This window comes from Cervus elaphus, chromosome 15, assembly GCF_910594005.1.
Source record: "Cervus elaphus chromosome 15, mCerEla1.1, whole genome shotgun sequence".
Classification (NCBI taxonomy): Eukaryota; Metazoa; Chordata; class Mammalia; order Artiodactyla; family Cervidae; genus Cervus; species Cervus elaphus.
Window position 1 is genome coordinate 88,398,219 of NC_057829.1, and position 24,576 is coordinate 88,422,794.

At 45.2% G+C, this 24,576-nt stretch overlaps 1 protein-coding gene across 2 annotated transcripts in view; it reads left to right on the forward strand.

The window, feature by feature from the left end:
* DOCK1 (dedicator of cytokinesis 1) overlaps positions 1–24,576 on the forward strand; it is a 546,606-nt gene that overhangs the window by 123,494 nt on the left and 398,536 nt on the right. For both annotated transcript variants that reach the window (XM_043926662.1, XM_043926663.1), the window contains exon 23: positions 7,104–7,212. In XM_043926662.1, coding sequence (XP_043782597.1) covers positions 7,104–7,212 — 109 coding nt within the window. The remainder of the gene's footprint in view (positions 1–7,103; positions 7,213–24,576) is intronic.

The following is a 24,576-nucleotide window of genomic DNA, read 5'->3' on the forward strand; positions in this document are numbered from 1 at the left end:
GAAGCATATCAGTGAATACGGGGCACTGAGGGAGCGTGGACCCAGGTCTGTGACTCCTTACTGACTCTTCACTTTGTTGGCCTGAGGCTGGCTTTCCAGAAGGACCAGCAAGAGAGGGGAGGCATTCACAGTCCAGTCTTGTGTACCCTGTGGGGCACGGAGGCCAGAGGAGCGGGCGACTGTGTGTAGAGCTCTAAGGGTCACAAACGGGGTGGTCCCCGCCACTGGTCAGCGGTCACAGCCCCCGTGTTACTGGACGGGTGGGGGGGCCTGTGCTGGGCTCACTCCACGGTCCCTGGGATTTCAGACCCGTGCTCTGAGGCCGTCGTGCTCTGCTCCCTGACTGAAGAATACATGCTTTTACTTTGCTTATTGTGGATAGGTGCGAATCTTGATGAGGGTCATGATGCTTTCTGTTTCTGTCAGGGTCAAACCTGTTGGTGATTTTATCACTGCCAAGGTGTGAAAGACTAAGAGTGTAGGTCCCCCCTTCCCCCCGTATTTTACCATATTTTTCAGTAACATTGCTTCTTCAAAAATGAACTTTTTGGAAGCCTCTATCTTGCTTTTAGGGGCTTCTCTGATGGCTCAGACGGTAAAGAATCTGCCTGAAATGTGGGATACCTGGGTTCAGTCCCTGGGTCAGGAAGATCCCCTGGAGAAGAGAATGGCTACCCATTCCAGTACTCTTGCCTGGAGGATTCCATGGACAGAGGAGCCTGGTGGGCTACAGTCCATAGGGTCACAAAGAGTTGGACAAAATGTTGCTTTTGTATGTGTCCCCACTAATTCTAAGTCTTTGATTACTCTAAAGTAACATCGACACTAAGGTGACAGGATGAATTTGAAAGAGCGGAACAATCAGGCGGTGTGGATTATGTCATGTTTTATGTGAAAAAATTTTCATCACGTACAATTTGTGATCAGTATGGCCCCGGGTCAGGGATTTGTTGATGCCCGCCATCTCCTTTTCAAACACATTGCTGATTTTCCTTCTCATTCAGAGATTAATAATGAAAAGAAAGGTATGTTCAAGGTCAGTGTGTTCCTGCTATTGTTGTAAATGCTATAATCTTTTACAAAATAATGCTGCTTAGAAAAGATTGGGGTCACCCAAGTGGACCAGTGACAAATTGTTTCTCTCTGTCTCTCCTTAATCTCTTTCAGCCTGAAAATACAAATGGCATGAGATCTTACGACCATGGTCTTGTAAATAGCACTGAGTTTGATTGATCTTCTCGAGGCTAGCAGTATGACTGGCTACATGTTACAGAAGGAGATGAGGTTCACTTTTTCCCCCACATGGTGTGGAACCCAGAGGGAGAGTCTGGAGCTTGGTCTCTGGTTACTTATTTCAGGCCCTTGGCTCCTTCTATCTCTCTGCCCCACCGTCCTTAGGAATCTCTGTCTGTCTCATGGCCCCTGAGTGGCTCCTGCCCCTCCTGGTGTCAGGACCTCACTCCAGGCAGCAGAGAAGGGAAGGTGGGTGTCAACAGCTCTTTCAGTTACTTTCCTTAAAGAACATTGTCCCCAGTGCCTGCAGTGGGCCGTGTGCTTCCCTCTCATTGGCCAGACTGTGTCACATGACCATCCTAGATGCAAGGGAGATGGGAAAGAATTTATTGATGCTTTCAACAAACTCAGATTTCCTTTAGTAAAGTACTGAAGGAGAAGTATATATTGAATGGGCATTGACACTCTTTCTCATGCCTTTAACCAGGAGTTCCTGTTAGCTGCCAGCATCATATCCCTAACTTATCTCAGGTTAGTAATGCAGTGCAGTGGGCGCTCAGTCCTGTCCAACTCTTTGTGACCCCCTGGACTGCAGCCCAGCAGGGTCCTCTGTCCTTGCAATTTTCCAGGCAAGAATACTGGAGTGGGTTGCATTTTCTGTTCCAGAGGATCTTCCTGACGCAGGGATCAAATCTGCATTGGCACAGGGATTCTTTACCACTGTGCCACCTGGCAGCCCAAGTCCCAGCTTTGTAAATCCCATGTAGTTAGGCCCCTGAGAGCCTTTTGGGGTCAGTCTGTGAGACTCCTGTATCCACTCTCTTGTTGACTTTAAGCCCTTGAGCCCTAATTGTTGCACAAGGGTGATTCAGTCCTGTGTGTCAAACGGAAATGGAGTAGAATACTGAACAGATCCCTGCCCGTGACCTCGGCAGTGTTTTCTGTTTGGACATCCTTAGGAATGCCTTTGCTTTGGCCCTTGGCCGCACAGTGTTGGCAGAGACCTTGGTCCTCATGCCAACCTTTTTCCTGGAGTGGGGGGAGCCAGGCCTGATCCCCAGCGGAGTCTCTCTGCTGGGCTTACGTGTTTGTCAAGAGCTGAGGCTGTTCCGGACAAAACGTCCGAAGGGTGAGAAGGCCAGTAGAGCAGTTGCCAGAAGACTTCATGAACCTTCCAGGATCCTTGTCCTGATCTCGTCTCTGACCTCATTCCCTGACCGCATCTCACCAGACACTGTCCCACCAGAATCCTTCCTTTCCAAGAGCCTAATGGGCTTTGGAGCTCTGACTGTCCCAGGGTTAAAGTACATTGACCTTAGTTTCTCTGTAGTTTCTTAAATGTGTATCTTGGCCGCCTTTATGATTCTTGAGGGTGGACAAGGACGTATGTTCCTCTCGGAACCTAGAACATAGTTGTAGCTGCATTGTATAGATATGATAGTACTTAAATTTCAATCTGTAGTCTGAGATTTCTGAGAAGAATCTATGATATGAAAAAAACAAAAACCAGGATGTCTTGAAATCACAGACATGGGGCTTAAGTCTCTTAATTGTTTCTTGTCCTCAAATACCCTCCACCCTGAGACCCATTTTGGTCATCTTCATTGTCTTTTCAAAGCATTACATTGACATGAAATAATATTCCTATTGTGTATATACTGCTTAGGGAAAAAGCCGTCCTGTGTCCCGCCCAGTTTTCCGGGATGTTTGATTCGTAACAAGTTCTGAGCGACTCTGACGCATGGTTTTTTCAGAGGTGAGGGAGAAAGCAAACTCAGGTTCCCGTTTTCTTACCTGCAAAGCATCTCTTACCTTGGGAGAAAAACAATTGTGCTCACAGCTGGAATCAAGTGTGTTTTTCTATTTGCAGTTGAAATAAACTTTGGAGGTCTTTTGTTTTTCTTCCCTTTCAAACAGGTATGCTGTGTTTTCACATAATGTAGTGGCTTTGTAAAATTCCACGTTAATTGACAGTAATTATTCTTCTGAAGAAGGAAGGGCTGAAACGTTGGAGATGAAGATATTGAAACCAATCCTTTTCACCCCACTTGCTTTCTCATTATACAAATCCATACTTGTTTGTTTGCTTAGAAATGAGAACAGCATTTTTAAAACTCTGATCCAAAGACATCTGGTTCTTGGGGAGCCCACGGAGAGATTCCTGACAGCCAGGGGCACTTCTCTGCTGGTTTTGCTTGTCTGTTTTCTGTGTGGGTGGATCACATTAGCAAGAAAGCCGGAAAACAGACGCAGCCTGCACCAGACTGTCTGAATCCATCACTGAAGCTAGTTATTGCCGACTTCTGTCTTTCTGCTGCTTCTTGAGTGTCTGCCTGTCTCACCGGGTGTTAGCTTCCTGAATAGTTAGTCATTGATCATGAATAAGTTGAAGATCTGTCATTTTGCTATCATTTCCTCGGCCACAATTGTAGGATGTAGTTAATATACAAAGGTCAAGCTGTTCCTTGTTAATGGATACTTAACAGACTTTAAATAGAGCAAGGTATGATGACTAGGTTTTGTCTGTTTATTTACCAATCGCCATCTGAGTCCTTTCCTCTTACCCACCTCAATGTGGGTCGAACAAGTGACTCTTGGTTTATTCGTCTCTAGAGACCTCGCCTTCATTACAGAAAGGGGCTCCAAAGTGCTTGCTGTAAAATACTACCGTACATATCTTTTAAATGGTGGTTGGCAGCAGAGAAATTAATAATTAAATTTTCATTCTTGAGGGATTCCTAGTGGAATATTAAATATGAGAAAGACTCATTAATCGTACCTTGTAGATTTTGAAGCTGTATTATTGGGGGCATGCAGATTTAGAACTGTGATCTCTTTATTGTGAACTTACTGCTTAATGTGAAAATGTTCCCTTTATCTTTTGGTCAGTATTTTTGCAGAATACCATTTCCCATTCTTTTACTTTCAACCTTTCTGTCTTCTTATATTTGAGGTGTGTCTCTTATACACAACATAGAGCTGTTTTTTTATTTTATCCAGTGTAAAAATCATTTTAATTTACTATTTAGTTCATTTATATATAATACACTTAAGTGACATATTGAGTTTATATTAACTGTCTTTCTATTAATTTTCTGTTTTGTTCACCTGTATTATGCTTTTTTCTGCCTTCTTTTGTACCAATCAAAATTTTCTTTTCATCATCCCATTTTCTCTCTCTTGTGTTATTATTGTCATGCATTTCAAGTCTACAGATATCTTAAACTTCATAAAATATTGCTATTATTGTTTTGTATAGTTGGTATTAATTTGATATGTTTTATGCTTATCATTGTTTTTCCATCTTTCTTTTAATTTTATGTTTCTCTATAGAATTATTTTCCTTCAGTGCAGAGAAATCATATAGCATTTCTTTTGGTATAAGTCTGATGCAGGTTTTGTTTTATGAAAATTGTTGGTTTCATCTTTGCTTTTGAAGGGTGTTTTCATTTAATATAGAATTCTAGATTGACAGCTATTTTCTCCTTCTAGGTGTTATTTTCTCTTTTGGTTTCCATCATTTCTGGTGAAAAGTCAGCTTTCAGACTTTTCTACTGCTACATCTTTGAAGCTAATGGTGTCTTTAAAAACTTTCTCCTAGCTATGTTTGCAATTTTTCTCTTTTTTTCTGTAGTTATTAGCTGTTTTACTATGGATTGCATAGGAATGGTTTGCTTTTTATCTACCCTGCGTTGGATTCTGAGAGTTTCTTGAATTTTGGATTGTATTAGTTTCAACAAATTCATGGCCATTGTCTCTTCTAATGTTGCATTTGTCACATTGTACCTGAAATTTTCTTCTGTAACTTCAATTACATGTATCTTAGCTCTCTTCAATATGTCCTACATATCTTAGCACACATTTCTATGTTTTCTGTCTCTTCTGTTTATATTCCTGTTGTTTGTCTTCCATTTCACTGATTCTGTTTATAACACTGTCTAATCTCAATTTTACCCATATAATGAATTCTTTATTTTAGATATTGTATTTTCATTTCAGAATTTTCATCTTTTTTTATGCATTCATTTTTCTACAAGAATTTTTTTTATCTTGCCTTCTGTTTTCTCCATCTCTCTATTTTTCATATTTCCAGTTTTCTATGTTTTCCATCTTTTCTGTTTTATAGTATAAAGCTATAATGCTTATATTTATTTTGATATTCTTGTGACAGGATGTAACTACTTATTAACTACAATATCTTGATCACCTGTGGATCTGTTTCTGTTGTCTTTTTCTTCTATTTGGCCACATGGTCAGGTATTTTGCTGTGTTTAGTAACTTGTTTGAATATGGGACTGTGAGTATATACAACTGTCAAAGCCCCAGGTGATGTGATCTTCTTCTAGAGAGGACTGATCTTTTCTCTTCTAGGCAGAGAAAGTGGGACTGAACCTTTAGGCTACAGAGGCTGTGTGTATCCTTTGTAAGCCTCAATCTTATGCGGTTTTCCAGGGCTGTCAACTGAGAGTCTGCTGTGTTATCTGGGTCCTTCTCCCTGGCATTTTTCGAAAGTAAAGTTGCTCAGTCGTGTCCGACTCTTTGCGACCCTATGGACTGTAGCCTACCAGGTTCCTCCGTCCATGGGCTTTTCTGGGCACGAGTACTGGAGTGGGGTGCCATTAGTTCTTTATCTCTGGAGACTGATAAATCTCTACTTTCCTTTACAGATGTTTTCAGTTTGATTTTCAGTCCCTTGACCCATTGAGCCTTAGGAATTGGCAGATATACTGGGGCAGAGGAAGTGGAGGAGAATGGCTGAGTACACGCTAGAAACCTCCCCAAGCATTTGCACCAGTCTGCCAAACTGCTTAATTTTACCAGCAGGCAGAAGTTCAGGACTTCCTAAGTGTCACTGTTGGGCACTGTTTATACAAGCCCCTCTCTGAAAGCCTTTTGCAAAACAGATACACTAGGTTGCAATTCCCCATTTTAGACAGACTTTGTTTCCTTACAGTGGAACTCATTTAAATATAAGATTACCTCTAGGGTAATTAATTATCACTTAGTTTACAAAATTTTCCATTGTACACAAGTTTTCAGGTATGGTATACTTTTAATTAGGCAGAAAACTAGTCTATATTAATAAAACATCTGCGTTGCAGCATTTTAAAATGCAAATGTGTTGGTTTTTAGTAACACGGCAGCTTGAAGTATCTGCTAATAAATTATTTATAGATGAAACTTATTTACAATTAGCAACATGTATTTGCATGCATGGAACCAATGTACAACTTCTTTATTATCCATTTATTGAATATGTTCTACCTTTTGAATGTTTCAAATTAGAACCGCCAATTCTATGATGAAAGAATATCATTCAATGATAATATATAGTATCTTACTCTGAAATCAAGTAATTTTGCATTTATTTTTACAGTGTCCTTTTCAAATGGTTCTGAAATCACGTTAAACTTAGTTGTGTTTATCTATTATGTGACATTATGGGTTTGAGACACATGGGCAGGATATACACTGAAATGTTAATAATGGGATCTCTGGGGGGCAACATTAAAGCTGGATTTCTCCCTTCTCCCTTCCTCTCTCTCTTCCTTTCCCGTTCTCTCCTTCCCTCCCTTTTTGTTACATTTCTCTGGTTTTCAGCCTTGTAGAATGTATTCTGTCACAAGACAAAAGGCAATAAATAGAGCGGTTGAAGATTAGCTTCTTCAGCACGGAGGCAGACCGTCCTAGCTGAGTGGTCCAGATTATACCCTCACTGCCAAGTCCTCTCCATGTCCCATGGATGCTGAGGACGTTCTGTCACGTTCCGACTGGCCAGCCAAGCCGCACATTTAACGTCCATGAATGCGGGAGCAGAAGGCGGTGGTGTGCCACGCGCCTGCCCCTCAGATCCGTGTGTTCCTCTGCAGGCTCTATGAGAACAAAGGAGAGGCCGATTTCGTGGAGTCCCTGGTGCAGCTCTTCCGGTCCATCAGCGATATGATGAGCAGCGTGTCGGACCAGACCGTCCGGGTGAAGGTAGGCCCTTGGGTGTGGCAGCATCGACTGCGTCCGGGCTGCTTTTAGACGCGGGGCTCCCCACGGGCCCAGAAAACCAGGGACTGTGTGTTCTACGAAACCTGGACTTGAGCAGAAGGCCCAGGAGTGGCTTTGCCTTGACCGTAATTGTGGTGCCTGTAATGGGATTCTCTTTGCTTCCTCTATAGCTGCTCTTAAATTGTGCTACCATTGCTCTCTCTTTTTTTTTCTTTAATTAAATTTGATTGTTTAAAATTTGGCTGCGCTACTCAGCCTGTGGGATCTTAGTTCCCCAACCAGAGATCAAACACATTGACCCCCTACAGTGGAAGCGTGGACTCTTAACCACTGGACTGCCAGGGAAGTCCCTCCCGTTGCTCTTTGTTTCTTGGTGGGGAGGGGGTCCCAGTTTCCTGCATGGAAGGGTGGGGAAGAGGATGAGCACAATATTTTTGTGTCTGTTGTCAGGGCATCTCAGTATCTGAGCAGGAGTGGGAGGCTGAGGCTCTAGGTGCCCCAGGCATCCGCCAGACCTCAGGCGGAGCTGTGCCCGTAGTGATACATCCTCATCCTCCGTCGAGTCGGGATCCAGTCTTCCCATGGCCCTGCTCTTCTTATCACCTCATTATCTGTTCTTGCCCTGTGGTCCTTGGTGGGATCAAGATGGCTATACCAAAGCATGGCACCTCCACACTAGGGGTGGAGGTGCCAGGTGGCAGGGCGTGGGGAAAAGCCCACGGAGCATGCCAGAACCCCCACGCTCCCTAGCATCCCGCTTTCCGGAAATTTCCACGTGGCTGACTTACTGCAGAAGAAGCCATGTAGTCTGCGTGTGCTGCCCAAGCTGATTCTTTCCGAGGACGAGACGCCTCCAAATGATTAACTCGTAGCTTTCATTCCACTGCTCCTGTAGCCTGCTGTGTTCTCACTTTCCTCTTTGAATGTTCTTTTAATGTGTCATTTCAGAACGCATCTTTATGGCTATTGTCTTAAAACTGTTGTGGGAAAGTGATTTCCCAGCTTTTAAGTCTCGAACAAAGATGTCCGTGTGCTCAGGGGTGTGTCACGTTGCTGTGACCAGGGGAACCAGCGTCACTCAACGTGAAGAGTCATAGTGATCCTTTGATCCCAGAGCTGATGCTGCTGTCTGGAGGAGCGGTGGTCCCTCAGTATCATTTCTGTCTTGATGTAGAGCTGGTGGTCCACAGAGAAAGCTGTGTGGTGCCTATTTTCAAGTTGTGGCTTAATTATTTTGGCAACTTACTGCCTGAAAGTGAAAGTTGCTCAGTGGTCTCTGACTTTTTGGTGACCCCATGCACAGACCCCATTCCAGGCAGGAATACCGGAGTGGTTTGCCATTCCCTTCTTCACAGAATCTTCCCAACCCAGGGATTAAACCCAGGTCTCCTACATTGCGGACAGATTCTGTACCATCTGAGCCATCAGGGAAGTCCAACTTATTGCCTAAAGCTGCCTTATTGTTCTGAGGTTAAAATTAACAGTGTGTTTGGTACATTAACTCCTAAATCCTGTGGCATTTCGGAAAAAACAGAGCCTGGGAGTCTAAGAATAGATACAAATGACAGGAAGTTTTGAGCCCAGAAATTCTTTTAGATTTCTAAATATACTGTTAGATTATTAACTTTGATCGGGCTTGACTCGTGTCTGCCCACCTCCCTGGATGTCAAGACATTTAGTAACTGTAGACTTGGAAGTCCTTCCTTTGGTGGGTGTTCTATTATGAGGCACAGTGAATTCAATGACATTTGTGCACTGATGCAACCTTACATCTGCAAGACAGATGACTGAGTGTTATGTGAAATGTTGCCACCCTTCTGCTAATTTTGTATTTTGTCTTTCACAATAGGTGCTTTCTCAGCTTCTCAAAGTTAAGAATTCCCATCATGGGATCCTGTTTTTCTGTAGTTTTTAACTTTCTAAGTTTTGCTCTGTGGAAATGGAAATACAGTTGTGAGTCATCTTATGTAGAGGAATTATGAAAAAAGACTTCCTTGGGGGTGAAACTTTGTTTCCCGGGGTGGCCCTGGTTGCTGTTTTGATCTTGGGGGTGACCTGCAGGCACCCATTTGTGAGTTAGGAGGTCAGCATGGCCCATGCCTTTCTGGTGTCATTCAGGGTGACTTGATGTGACCGCTCTGAGCACCCTGAAGCCACCACTGACACCCACCTTCTGGATTCAGGTTAGCGTTTTACATCTCAATAAAGGGAGAGGCAAGAGGAGATTCAGATCATAGTTAACTTCAGGAAACACACGGAATCCGTGTGGAAGTTTCAGCGTATATTTAGTCTAGAACCTTCTGTCTGCACGTCAGCTTTCCCCTTTCACCTGCCCACAGCCATCCCCAGACATTCTCAGCAGGCGCTCCGGGGAACCCTCCTGGCCGTCACACTTCCCATGTCCTCCTCCCCGGGAGCCGATCCTTGGACCTGGGCCAGTGCCTCCTGCTTCGGTTCTCTGCTCCACCCGCACGTGGTCACTGCCTCTCCTCCAGGTGTGCCCCAGTGACCCTTCACCTGCGGCCTCTCCAAGCCAGGCGTGGTCATCCCCTTCCATTGCTTTCTCTTCCTCTGCTCACCGCGACCGTGACTACGCTGAGCCCTGGGTGTGAGGGGCTCAGGGACTCTGGGTGACGTTATGGCAGCCCCTCCCTGTACCCTCTACGCCCTCAGTGCTGTGCCTGACCATCTGGTTCCCTGACTGTATTTCAGCGTTCCCCCAAAACTCACATCTGGCGACGGCCTTCTTTGTCTCAGGAAGTCGTGATGTTCTCCAGCTGCCTGGAGAAATGGGTCAGATTCCAGTTTCTGCCGTTGAGAAACCTTCACAGTCAACCCAGCCAACTCTCCTAGCCTTTGGTTCTTAGAGACGCAGGTAGAGCATCCCTCTGGATGCCCAGAAGCCTCTGGAAGGATGGATTCCAACAGTGGCTAGAAAGAAGCATGAGGGCCGGAACAGCCACGGCTGATGTTCGCTGATCACTTGCTAGTCTGAGTGCTTTCTCATCTTTAGCATCTTCTGTGATCCTTCAGAGTAACCCTGTTCCATGGGTATAGTCATGGATTTTACAGGAAGATACCTAGAGTTATTAATGAACTTGCCGGAGGTCATGGGACTGGGTGTAGGGATGATGGAGGCCCAGATTGCCTGGTTCCAGAGCCACATTCCGTTCCCCTAGAGAGTGTCCCTGGGCACCCGTCATTCCATGGATCAGAAACAGGACCCGGGACCGATCGTCCACATCGACAGACAGCAGGTCTGGATCCTATCCTCTAGGGCTGTAAAGACATCAGTTTCATTCCCCATGGAGCTTTTCATTGAAATGGATATGTCCCCGCCCCCCCTCCTTTTTCTTTTGGCGTAAAGCAATTAAAAAACTTTGACATTGTGCCCCAGAAGTCGGGTTTGTCCGAAGGAGGATAAAGGCAGTTCAGTGGGGCTGGTCCTGAGGCTTCTTGGAGTTTGGGGTCTTGGTGATGGCCCTCCACCCGTGTTTGCTGCAGGGCCTTCTGTTTCTTTACCACACATGGATCTCAGAGCTAGATTTGGGGCGTTTGGTGTGTAGCCGTCAGGATTAACACAAGCACTGACATTTTAACTCCAGTCCACAAATCTTACAGCTCTGTGGGATTATCCTAGAAAAGACTGCCCCGCAAACTGGGCACAGTCTGCCCAGAGGATTCTAGAATCTTCTGTCGAGGACGACAGTGACCCTCACCCACAATAAGAAATGCATTGCTGTGTGTGTGGTGTGTGTGTGAAGCTGGAAAGTCTTTCATGAAGCAGTTCTTACCCCTTATCCCATGTGATGTATTCTGGCATTTTCTTTTCTATTCTGGTATCCTTTAGTCTATTCTGAACTAATGTACTTCACTAAAAAAAAATTGCTGGTTGACAGGCGCTAAATTTATTTCCTAAAGAGCAAGTGTATTTCAACCCACATTTGAAAAACACCGTTCTTTACCATTCTATTTCTTCCGCTGTCTTTCCTGTTTGGTTTAGTATGAAATATTATTAGTTTTCTGTGTGTCTTCCATCGTCAGGTAAAGGCACAGGTTCCTGGTGCTCAGTGAATTTCCCTCCCAGCATGTAGTCTGGACTGGGGCAAGGATGGATTGAATTTGAGGCCCCTGAACTGAGCTGGGCACAGACACGTGAGACTTTGCCTTCCTTCCAGGGGCTTGTTCCTGGGGCACTGGCTTCCTTGTCTCTTGCCTTTCTCACTGCTGGTGGTCCCACGTCTACCTGGCCTTCTCTAGAAGGAAGTGCATTGGAAATAAGCTGTACTGTCTTAGTAGTAAATGCAGTTGTGGGATGATCTTTGCCCTCCAATCAGTATGGTTTTCATTTCCTTAAAAATTAATACCTGGACTTGAACTACACATACTTGTCTTCTATTTTATCTAAAAATTTTCCTTATCAGGAGTTTTGGCTGCTTTATGTCCATTTTTAAACTAACATCTGGGGTTCATGACTTCTTCTCACAGATTTGTAAGTTTCAAATATTTTTGCCCTCTGAAAATCTCTCTGAATGTCTTAGATCATGATTGTGCTTGCCCAGTTGTGTCTGACTCTTTGTGACCCCATGGACTGTAGCCCACCAGGCTCTTCTGTCCATGGGATTTTCCAGGCAAGAATACTGGAGTGGGCTGACATTTCCTCCTCCAGGGGATCTTCCAGACACAGGGATGGAACCCACATTTCTTGAGTCTCCTGCATCGGCAGATGGGCTCTTTACCACTAGAGCCAGCTGGGAAGTCCAGGAGTGATGACAAACAAACAATACGATTTCCTTGCAGATGAGAAACTCAGGTTTCACAGCTGGCCGCTGACCTGTTCAGGGCCTCTGCTCTAGTAATAGCAGCTCCCCCTTGGCCCCTATTTCCCGAACCCCTTTGTCTTCCACTTCATGTGCTGAATTCAAGATTTCTATAAGGATGTGAAGTCTTGCCAGTTCCCCTAAACAAATCAGGGATTTGTTGTGTCCTTGAGCTCAGTATAAATGTAAAATGTGATCTTGTTAGAAAAGTGGAGAATGCCAAAAAGTCAATTAAGAAAAATAAGACACACTTGTCTTCTCACCACCATAAATTACAGTGTTAGCATGTTTTTCTTGTTAATTGTGGGTTTTTCCTCCTTACTTAGCATCATCATGTGTGTATGATGATGTATGAGATTACATATGTATGTGTACAGATATTTACATATGCTGTGAATGTTTATATATACATGCTTTTACAACTTGCCTTTTATCCACATACGTTTACGTATATCCTTTAGTATTTTTGAAGAACATCTATTCATTGATTGATTTAATTGGGGGATAATTGCTTTGCAACGTTGTCTAAGTTTCCTTTGCCCAGCAGCATGAAGGAGCCACAGGTATACATATCTCCCCTCCCTCTGGAGCACCTCCCCATCCTCCTGCTCTGGGTCACCACAGAGTGTGGAGCTCAGCTTCCTCTGCTATACTGGAACTTCCCACTCGCAAGCTATTTTATACATGGTCATGTACATATGCCAATTTGCCCCATCTTCCCTTTCCCCCACTGTGCCCGCCATAAGCATCTTTTTTAAGGTTATATTGCTTCATGGTTGTGTCATAGATTATTTTACTAGTGTTCTGCTACAGTTGGGCACTTCGATTGTTTCTGGCTTTCCTCTCCATGAACAGTGCCTCGGTAGCCTCCATGGCAGGCCCTTTCTCTGTGGCAGAGAGCTTGTTCTGTCTGCTTAGCTGGGCCCATGCAGATTTTCAAATGCTCTGAAGGTCTGTAAGGTCAGGAACAGAGCTGTCAGAACTCGCTGCCCACCCGGTGAATCTGCGCCCTTCCCACCTGAGCTGTTGTGTTCCATGTGATTGCCTGCCCTTCGTGCTAGAACGCTGGTTCTGTCTGGGATTCCACTCCTCCTCTGCTTCGTGGGACTGAGGACTGGACCGCAGTGTTGGTTCCCCGGGAGCTATTTGATCCTAAGGAGTCACCCGCTTTCGTAACCTTGGTGTCTCGGTGCAGGATTGGTGGGCGAATCAGGTAAGGAGATGAGAGTTCTGCTGAGTCCAGTTCCTTTAGCTCAGATGATTCTGGACCCCGAGGAAGCCAGCCAGAGGGATATGGAAACCGTCATAATTGTTGTTCAGTCACTAATTTGTGTCTGAGTCTTTGTGACCCCATGGACTACAGGACGCCGAGCTTCCCTGTCCTTCACTATCTCCTGGAGTGTGGTCAGATTCATGTTCATTGAGTCAGTGATGCTATCTAACCATCTCATCTTCTACCACCCCCTTCTCCTTTTGCCTTCAATCTTTCCCAGCATCAGGGTCTTTTCTAATGAGTTGGCTCTTTGCATCAGGTAACCAAAGTATTGGAGTTTCAGCTTCAGCATTAGTTCTTCCAATGAATATTCAGGGTTGATTTCCTTTAGGATTGACTGGTTTGATCTCCTTGCTGTCCAAGGGACTCTCAGGAGTCTTCTCCAGCACCACAATTCAAAAACATGAATTCTGTGGTGCTCAGCCTTCTGTATGGTCCAGCTCTCACATCTCTACATGATTACTGGAAAGACCATAGCTTTTAATATCTTTGCTGGCAAAATGATGTCTCTGCTTTTTATTATGCTGTCTAGGCTTGTCATAGCTTTCCTTCCAAGGGGCAACCATCAGAGATCAGGCTGTATTCTAAATAAATGAGGAACATCAGAGCCACACTGACCCTGGGACCATAACTGTCTGGGCCCCAGAGGGGCTAGAGCGTCTCAGCTCCCAGTGTGTGTACGCACATCACCTGGAGGTCTTGAGAAAATGCAGATTCCCTCTCAGGCATTCTCGGGCGTGACGCTGGTGTTGATCCTTGGCTGCTCTTTGAGGTGGGCGTGGCCAGGACTCACGTGCGTAGGACCACCCTGGCCGCCCCGGAGTGGGGGGCGGTGGGAGTCTGGGCTGGTGCTGATATTCCCCTCCAGGCTGTCTTCACCTGTGTACTAGCCCTCCACTGCCTAGCGTTCTAGATTATTCTGATTTCACAAGTTTTCCTTGTATACACATGATAAGACACTTAGAAGTGGAGTCATGACTCACATCAAAAAAGAAGCAGCAGCAGCAAGAACAAATAAAGGGAGGAAAATGTTCTAGGGCATTTGCTTGGCAAACCTTTGGCTCAGAATGCTTCCAGTTGTTCATTTCCATGCTGCTTTCCAGTCTGTGGTTTCCCGACGCCTCAGAGTTCCAGAGTCTGGCTGAGTGATTTGAAGTTAGCTGACACGGGGGCTTCCAGCTCCCTCCAGTTTATAATTTGGAAAGCACTTGCCCAGTGTTGGATTTCTGGGATCTCCCTCCCGGCCAGATTTCCTGGTGGGGAGTTCCACAGTCTTCTTGGCTCCTGTCCTAGGACACTTGAGAGACCACCAACGTGGGCAGACTTTGTCTGGAGCTGTCTGGATGGAGACACTTTTTCCTAGCACTCTGCCTCCCCACCCCCATTTGAAGTGGATAAGACTTTGCAGCAATAGCAGAAATGCAGCCTTAGAGGAAAGCAAGATGATTTCTGTTCTCCACTCTGTCAGCAAATCAACAGTTTGTGTTGCTTTTCTACCTAAGTCATGCACATGCAGTGCATGAGAGAGTTTTTACAATTAAAACCCAGTTAAGGTTCACCTTACCCCCTTTTATCATGATTTCATGATCTCCTTTTTGTGTTGACTTCTACCCAAGTTATGGTGCACATGCGTGAGAGTTTTTATGTCAGTTGTTACAACCTAGATACAGTTTGCTTTACTCCATTTTTATCATTGTATCATGAGCATTTTTCCATATTAACGAGTAGTTATAATCATAATGGCTCCATACCAGTTCAGAACAGATGCCTGAATTGATGTGCGTTCGTTTGCATAATCAAATGATTTTTCATCATCCTAATTTTTCTGTTGTTGAATACTGGGATTTTTGTTTTTAGCATTTTAAACCTGTAGTGAATGATTTTATTGAGAAGTAGTTGGTGGCATTGATCTTTCCTTTAATTTTGTGATGAATCTCCTCCGTGTTGATTACCACATGTTCCTACCTCTGTCGGAGGACCAGCCTCTGATTTGAGATTTCAGGACTCCAGGCCCTTCCCAGACACCTGTCCTGTCCGCTGGGTGATGCTCACTGGTGGAAAAGTGCTCCGTTTTTCGTTCTTGGCTTCAGTGCTCAGGCCCTTGAAGTGATTACCTTCTCCTTGCCCTTGCCCTTGGCTTTCAGGGGTCTCTCCCCTAGCTGCCTTCACCTGCACTCTCTGCCTCCTATGCATCCCCCTTGCCATCGGACCAGACACAACCCCGCCCTCTTCTCCTTCCACCATTGCAGTCAGGGTCTATTCAGTGCTCTGTGAAGCTGAGCGGGTCTCATGGGTGGTTTTATGTGTAGCACATCCCATTTATTTACTCATTTGTTTCAAAACTTCATTTACTCATATGTTCGTCCTGTGTGGCAGGCACTGGACACAGCATATGTGACACAGATGTGGGCTGTGTCCTCATGCTGATTACATTGAAGTCAGTGAGACAGATATAAATTAAATCACCGTATCCATGCGTGTGCAGTTGAATGATTTTATGCACAGCATAGACATGAATCTCTAATTCGAGATTGTAATGAGTCCTTTTGAGGGAAGTAAGGGACAGGATGACAAGGCGTATCAGGGGATGGGAAGAGTTGGTTGGGGTGGGAGGTTGTTTCAAGGAAGGTTTCTTTTTTTTTTTCCTCAAGGAAGGTTTCAAGAGTGAAAGAAGTACTAGATGGGGGAATAAGTTCCGGGTAGAAGAGCAGACTGGAAGGTCTGTGCTGCTTTCAGGGACTGGCCATACGGTCAGCAGATGTGGGCGGAAGGATGGGGAGTGAGACTGGGCGGGATGTTGGGAGAGCGTAGAGAAGCGTGTGGGGGCATGTCGGGGCAGAGCCCGGTGGTCCCGCTCAGGATCCTTGGACGCCACAGGAGAGGTCATGCTCAGGCCAGACTTGGCTTCTCAAAGGGCCATTTGGCTGCTGTCTACAGAATGGATGGGGGCAGCTGCGATACGGTGAGAGGCTGACATCAGGTCTGGGTCATCGGTCCTGCATGGGGCTGGACTACAGTGAGGTCCTCTCCCTTGGCACACCCGGGGCCCATCCTTCTTGGCTATGGGGCTGTCTTGTGCACCAGAGATGTTTAGCAGAATCTCTGGCCTCTACACACCACATGCAGTCCCTCGAATGATGACCAGAGATGTGTCTGCACATTGCTAAGTGTCTCCTGGGCTTGGGGTTGGGGGCAAAATGGCCTGTGGCTGAGACATTGGGCTCTTGGATTGGTGACAAGTGTTGAGAGGGCGGTTGAGACTTGCTGGTGTCGTTTACAGACTGTGGCGGTGGCTCTGATGTGGGAGGTGAGAAAAACCGGGGGAGGTGTCATCCCCTCCCAAATCTTTGGCTTAAGCCACTGTGTGATGGAGAGACAGGGCTTCCTCAGTGGTGCAGTGGTCAAGAATCTGCCTGCTGATGCAGGAGATGCAGATTTGATTCCTGGGTCAGGAAGATCCCCTGGAGGAGGAAATGGCCACCCACTCCAGTATTCTTGCCTAGAAAAGCTCATGGACAGAGGAGCCTGGTGGGCTGCAGTCCATGAGGTCTCGAAGAGTCGGACACGACTGAGCGTGCAGGTACAATGGAGAGACATGTTAAGAAACGGGTGAAGATTCTACAATACATGGCCGTTGAGGGTGGGCTTCTGCTGAGACCCTGCTTAAAAGCCCTCTCTTTCTGAGAGCTGCTGTGTTAGTACTCTGCCTGACTCCATCGTGGGCAAAGGGGTTCCTGGGCAGCTTTCGTGTGCTGATAACTTATTTCCATGCTTTTGCATGGTATCCCCCTGCCGTTTCTAACTGCACGACCGTCGTTTAGGATTGGCCTCTCGTTTTCTGATTCTCTTTAGGCAGCGTCCAGTTTCCACCCCTGTCTCCTGTCTCCTTAGTGGTGCTGCTGGCTGGGTGGCTGGAGGTGTTTATATAAATACAGAACCTGTTGCTGTTAGATGCTTGGTTCCCTAACATCATATAGGAAAGTACCAAACCCAGACTCCCATAGGCTTTGGAGAGATCTTATCTGATGCTTCTGTTCAGGTGGATTAGGGACCAATAGATAATCCTAATCCCTTCCATTTGGGGAGCACTCTCCCTCATCAGAGCCTTTCAGTGCATGCCCTCACCTGTGATGCTCCCAGCACCGCCATGGTGCCCAAAGAAAGTGATAACGAAAAGGCATCAGAAAGGGAGGGGAGAAAACATGATCATGCAAAGTCACTGTGTTTTAAAAGTAGTCATTGATGGAAACATTTAGAGCCCAGGTCCACTGACTCTTCTCTGGGATCTTCACATTGCTGCTGCCCCATGGGACCCCTTCTGAGATTTTCGTTCTAGGAAAAATGAGGGAGTTTTAAATAGAGTCTAAAGCAGTCTGACCCATCTAAACCTGGGTCTCCCAGGAAACTGAAGGCGCAGGGTCTGCTGTGTTCTTTGCTCGTGGACTGCTTCTTCCACTTGAATGTGTTTGTCGGTTCTTACTGAATTTCTGTGGATGGTAGCCCCTTTTAATTGCAAATAACGTAAACCTCAAACAAGAGCTAAATAAATGGCAGGATATTCCAGTTCTTGAGTAAGAAGATTGAATATTGTTAAGGTGTTGGGTCTTTCCACCTTGATCTATAGACTCCATGTCATCCCAAGTCAAAAATTCCGGCAAGTTACCATGTCGCTGTTGACTCCAAAGGGACACCAGAAGCAGAAGATTCAGAACATTCCACTCCATACTGAAGGACAGCATCAGAGGACTGACACTCTGTGACTTCAGGTCTTACTGGAAAGCTGCAGGAGTCTAAATGTATAAACTCAATTCATACTCACTTAAGAAAGAAGGACAGTAACGGATTCATGTCGTTGGGCAGGTCAAGGCTTTGGCCATGACTGTGCCCAGGGAGGGACTGAAAGCCATCCTCGCTTTTAGACTTCCTTGGTGGTTCAGTGATTGTCTCCATGCTTCCACTGCAGAGGGTGTGAGTTCAATCTCTGGTTAGGGAACTAAGATTCCACATGCCATGTAGAGTACCTCCCCCCTGCCCCCCGCCACCCAGAAGAAAAGAAATCCTTGCTCTTGGCTCAGTGGCTTCCCAGGTGGCTCAGTGGTATAGACCCCACCTGCCCGTGAAGGAGACACAGGTTTGATCCCTGGGTCGGGAAGATCCCCTGGAGTAGGAAATGGCAACCCACTCCAGTATTCTTGCCTGGGAAATCCCACGGACGGAGGAGTCTGGCGGGCTATTGTTCATGGGGTCGCAAAAGAGTCAGACACAACTTAGCTACTGAGCACGCATGCGCACAGGCTCAGTACTCTTTTCTCTCTATTTGAGGGAAGAATGGCCACCACCAGTCCGAGGCTTGTATTTGTTTTATCACTATTTATAATCCTAGAGGACCCAGATTGACTGTCTAGCTTTTTTAAGGCTAAAATTATCTTCAGAAAGACCCCCTCATTAACCTTCCTCCTATAAAGGAGGGACCATGGAAGGAAGGAAAACACTCGAGGAGGTTGAAAGAGAAGTAGAGACTTGCTGCTGCAAAGAGTGGAGAGAGAGGGATAAAGCAGCCAGCAGGAGGGTTGACCTGACATTGGTGAGTGTAGCTGAAGCCAATGCTAATTTGTGACTTTGTGAAATGGTTTCTGTAGCTATTCTCCAGACCTGTCTACTGGGCTGATGGAAAGGGTACTTAAAGCCTTCATTTAGGTTTGGTGTTCTAACCTGCATGCTAAGTAGCCCAAGCTGAGACCTGAGAGGAGACCAGCCCTTAAATATGCCCAGGAAGAATTTTACTGAGAAACGAGTTGGCTAGTGCTAGAGCATTAGAAAGTATGAAAAAATAAATTCATAATTGAGCTTAAAAAATCATCAGCTCTATTATATCAAGTAATTTCAAAGTTTCATTAAAGCTGTTTTTCAGAACTTTATGATGGAATAAATTATTTTTGTGTGTGTATGGATGAAATCTTGGACTAGATGTTGAATTTTAAAAGCACTCAAGTAGTTAACATTGGGATGTAGTTAATATGGGAGTTGGGGAGTGGGAAGTTCACATCCGTGCCTGGAGAATCCCATGGACAGAGGAGCCTGGTGGGCTACGATCTGTAGGGTCATAAAGAGTCGGACATGACTGAAGTGACTTAGCATACACGAAAAGTCACATCTGAGTTTTTTCAGGAATTTACACAGGGATGGAGTTGTCCTGTGGAGAAGGGAATGGCAACCCACTCCAGTATTCTTGTCTGGAGAATCCCATGGACAGTGGAGCCTGGGAGGCAACAATCCATGGGGTCACACGAGTCAGACACGACTTAGCGACTAAACCATAACCAGAGTTGTCCTGGGAGGGAGGGTCAATCCTTGATTTCCCCTTCTTCAGCCCATGGGTATTTGCGATATTCCCAAATCAGCTTATAAATTAAACTGTAAACTTTAGAATCCTGTGCTAGGCAGAACAATTTTGATGAGAAGCTGAGCAGTATTATTCTCTATGAACTGTGAATGTGACAGTTTTATAATTCAAGGAGAATTATTTTTCCCTTGGGAAATCCTACACATCCAATATGGTACATTGAATTAGGGGCGCGGTAAAGGAAAGAAAAGGCTATAAAAGGCATATCTTATTAAAATAAAGCAGGTTTCATTCTTGCCTGTATAACCTTTAGATACAGTGATTGATTCTTAGTTAGACTTGCTAATTTTTTTTGAAGCATAAATTGTCTTCTCTCCAATGTGATTAAGGAAGAGCAGCACTTCTCATCATCTGATTAAATAAAATGTAACTAAAGTGCAATTAATTTTTGAAAATGAGATTTTCATAGAATTCCGGGAAATACACATTGTGGCGTTACACATTTTATAGGGTCACCACTCAAGATTAAGTACAGAGGTGCTATGACTGAGAAATTAGGTGACCGCCAAATCCTTTCATTATTTTACTTTTAAATGATTCATTTTAAAGTTAAAAAAAAATACTATTCTTGCTGCTATTTGTCAGGCGGATCATCTGGTTAGTTCCTGGTGGGTCATGAGTCTCGTGATGTGTTTCCATCAATGCGTCCTTCAGGGGAGCAGCATTGTGGCTCCATCCCCCTTGACAATCACTTTGCTGATTTATGTGGTCTACCAGTTGGCCCTTTCTTTTTCCTGCCATATTTTTCTGGGGCATGAAGACATACCACTGGTTCAGCAGAGTTCCATGTTATAAGATTTATTTACTGCAATTTCCCCTTGGGGTGTGTCTCGGATGTGAGTCAGGTACTTACCCCTTCTCATTTCCCACGTTCCTACGATTTCCTCTGCAATCAGAGGTACCCCCAGCGCAGCCAGCAGCGCTGTGTTGCGGTGAGCTGGGGTGGGAGCTGAGTGGTTTTTGTGCTTCAGTGTTAAAACTTCGCCACTGAAAAAATAAATAAATAAATTAAAAAAAAAAAAAAAACTTTGCCTAGCAGACAATCTTGAGTCAACAGAAATTACAGGACTATTTTTAAATGAAAATTAATTTCTTTATTTTGATTGCTTCTCAAAGACATGTAACAAAAAAAGAATAAAGTCCTCTAAAATAATACGCATAAGTCTACTGCTGTGAGATTACTCACTGTCAGCCCCTTGGTCATGATCTTGTCTGAATTCTTTCTGTTTCTATAAGGACTATGCATGTGATTTCCAATAAGCTGGTGATAAATACCTGGCCAGTGCCATTCCCTGCTTGGTTTCCTCACACAGTGTGTTTGAGGAACACAGTTTGAGGAACACAGAAAAGGAACTCTCTTTTCACAGAGTAGGCGATACTATCCTGTTGACAGAGAGACTTGCTGGTTGGACCAAACCAGTATCCAAGAGATGCTGACAAATTCAGAACTACTGAGACTTCCCTGGTTGTCCAGTGGTTAAGACTCTGCCTTCTAATGCAGGGGGTACAAGTTCAGTTCCTGATCGAGCAGCTAAGATCCTGTATGCCTTGGTACCAGAAAAGACCAAAACATAAAATGACAGAAGCAATACTGTAACAAATTCAATAAAGACCTTAAAAGTAGTTCACGTCAAAAAATAATCTTAAAAAAAAAAAGAATTGATGTTACATGACACCAAAAAGCTCAATCAAAATAATCCGCAGTGATCATTAAGGAAATGCCAAAGAACCAGAAAGCAGGGGTTTCGGGGTAAACTTCAACAGGGACCTTGGAATTTAAGGCCTACAGCAGTATCCCTTCTGCTGGTGTGAGGAGGCTGTGCAGGTGTGTTTCTGAAGCTCTGCAGCAGCCCTAGTTCTCCCTAACAACCTCCAGGCCCCTGAGGCCCTTGCATTTCCCCTGGCCCTCTTCTTGGTCCTGGAAATGCTTCTGGTGCCTGCTCCACCTGGGCCTGGCCTCTCCAAATGGGCCCTGGCCCCGCCCACTGCAATCCAGTCCCACCCACTGTTCCCAGCCCCACCCACTGCCCCTCAACCCCGCCTCTGCCCTCAGCCCCGCCCACTGCTCCAAGCCCCGCCCACTGCCCCATAGCTGGCTTCCTCATCTTCCTCCTTGTCCTGCGGCTTGGCTTTCTTTGTTCTTCTTGGGGGCATTCCAGGTTGAGATTGCTCCTGCTTGTTTCTCTTTGGGCACAGAACTTCTTCATCAAAGACTCCAGTACCTTCCTCTCTGCCTTCTTGCCTGGAGTCTTAGTGCGTTTGGAGTCGGATAGGTGCCTGTAGCCTGTATGTCCACAGTGTGGATGGACCTGGTGCCTCTTTTAGGAGTGGACAGGAGGATTAATCTTGGGGAAGAAAATGTTTTGGTAACTTAAACATCTGTGTGGTGTTTGCCTGATGTTTATTAAATTCTTACTGAGAAAACAACCGTGAGTGATTCTCTGGGTCTGCTTTACATGTTGTGATCTTTATGATGTTATTGTCAGATTTAGTATTTGAATATACATGTGCTTTTGACACGAATGCAAAGATGGTGTGGATTGGATTGCTTGACTTTATATTGTCGTTGTTCAGTCTCTTGGTCTTGTCCGACTCTTTGCAACCCCATGGACTGCAGCACACCAGGCTTTCTTGTCCATCACCAACTCCTGGAGCTTGCTCAAACTCATGTCCATTGAGTTGGTGATGCCATCCAACCATCTCATCCTCTGTTGTCCCCTTCTCCTCCTGCCTTCAGTCTTTCCCAGCATCAGGGTCTTTTCTAATGAGTCAGCTTTTTGCATCAGGTGCCCAAAGTTTTTGAGCTTCAACTTCAGGATCAGTCCTTCCAATAAATATTCAGGACTGATTTCCTTTCAGATTGACTGGTTTGATTTCCTTGCAGTCCAAGGGACTCTCAAGAGTCTTCTCCAGCACCACAGTTCAAAAGCATTGATTCTTTGGCACTCTGTATTCTTTATGGTTCAATTCTCACATCCATACCTGACTACTGGAAAAATCATAGCTTTGACTAGACAGACCTTTGTTGTCAAATTAATGTCTCTGCTTTTTAATATGCTGTCTAGGTTGGTCATAGCTTTTCTTCCAAGGAGCAAGCGTCTTTTAATTTCATGGCTGCAGTCATATTCTGCAGTGATTTTGGAGACCAAGAAAATAAATTTTGGCACTATTTACATTGTTTCCTCATCTGTTTGCCATGAAATGATGGGACCAAATGCCACGATCTTTGTTTTTTGAATGTTGAGTTTTAGGTCAGCTTTTTCAGTCTTCTCTTTCACTTTCATCAGGAAGTTCTTCGGTTCCTCTTCACTTTCTGCCGTAAGGGTGTTGTCATCTGCATATCTGAGAGTATTGATATTAATAGTTTATTCAGTGCTCATTTGGTGCCAGTTGTGGATTCGTACTGGTCCAAGGCCATGAGGAATAAACACAGAAAGGTGTAGCTTGCTGTCTGCAGTTTAAGGAAGCAGTTCATGTATGCACGCGAGCTTAATCGTGTCTGACTCTGCAACCCCGTGGACTATACCCTGAACAGCCTCCTCTGTCCATGAGATTCTCTAGGCAAGAATACTGGAGTGGGTGCCATTTCCTTCTCCAAGGGATCTTCCTGTCCCAGCAATCAAACCTGCATCTCTTGCATCTCCTCCATTGGCAGGTGGATTCTTTACTAGCTGAGTTACCAGGGAAGCCCGAGGAAAGCAGGTATTTTGGTACCCCAGAATAGGTAACAGATGAGGTGGTGCGTTACTGCAACATTGGGTATCCAGATAGGAGCCTGCAGGCCAGACAAATAGTGGAGGTGGCCTGAGATCACCAGATAAGGCATGGTCAGAGCAGGCAGGGCTGGCTCAGAGCTCTAGGGGTTGGAGGGAGTAGAGGTGGGTGAATATTCCAGAGAGGGGGCAGAGGGTGATGATGGGAGGGAGAAGGAAAAGGAGGAGAAGGTGGAGATGGCAGGGATGGTGGTGTTTAGGGAATACGGCGTCCCAGGAGGCGAGTGCTGAGCTGCCTCGGGAGCAGGGGTTGGGCAGCCATGGTCCCATCCCAGGGCCTCAGAGCTGAGAAGATGAATGTAGTCCTGTTCTGACAACCAGACCGTTATCTCTGAGATTCTGAACTGACTCCCTTAGCACTGCCACATAGATTTATTTTTTAATCTAAAATTGCACTTTTAGAAAAGACCAGGATTTCCCAAGGAAGCAATAGCGGTAAATAAAAAAAAAAAGGACTTTCCCCCACAAGGGTCTCTCAATATGAACATTACAGAAGTTCTTAGAAATTTTACCTCAGAGAATTCTTCGTTCCTTCTTTCAGTTGTGTCATGGGATATTTTTTTTTTTCATTTGTAGTTTTAAGTAATATATGTTTTTAATTGGGGAAAAAAAAAAGTTTCCCTGGAATCTTGTAAGTCACCTTTCAGAGTTTGTGAGTCTCATTGAGAGCCCTACAGGGACTGGTGACCATCTGTCCAGGGAAGCCACTGGGGTGTATAGGCAAGACTCCTGTTTTTCACCCAGGGTGCTCCCTTCATTGGAGAGGTTATGTCCTGTGTGTGTGACGTGAGCCTCTTGATGAAGGTGAAAGAGGGGAAGTGGAAAAGCTGGCTTAAACCTCAACATTCAAAAAACTAAGATCATGGCATCCGCTCCCATCACTTCATGGCAAATAGATGGGAAAAACATTGAAACAGTGACTCCAAAATCCCTGCAGATGGGACTGCAGCCATAAAATTAAAAGACTCTTCTCCTTGGAAGAAAAGCTATGACCAAACTAGACGTGTATTAAAAAGCAGAGACATAGCCAGGACATGGAAGCAACCTAGATGCCCATCAGCAGATGAATGGATAAGG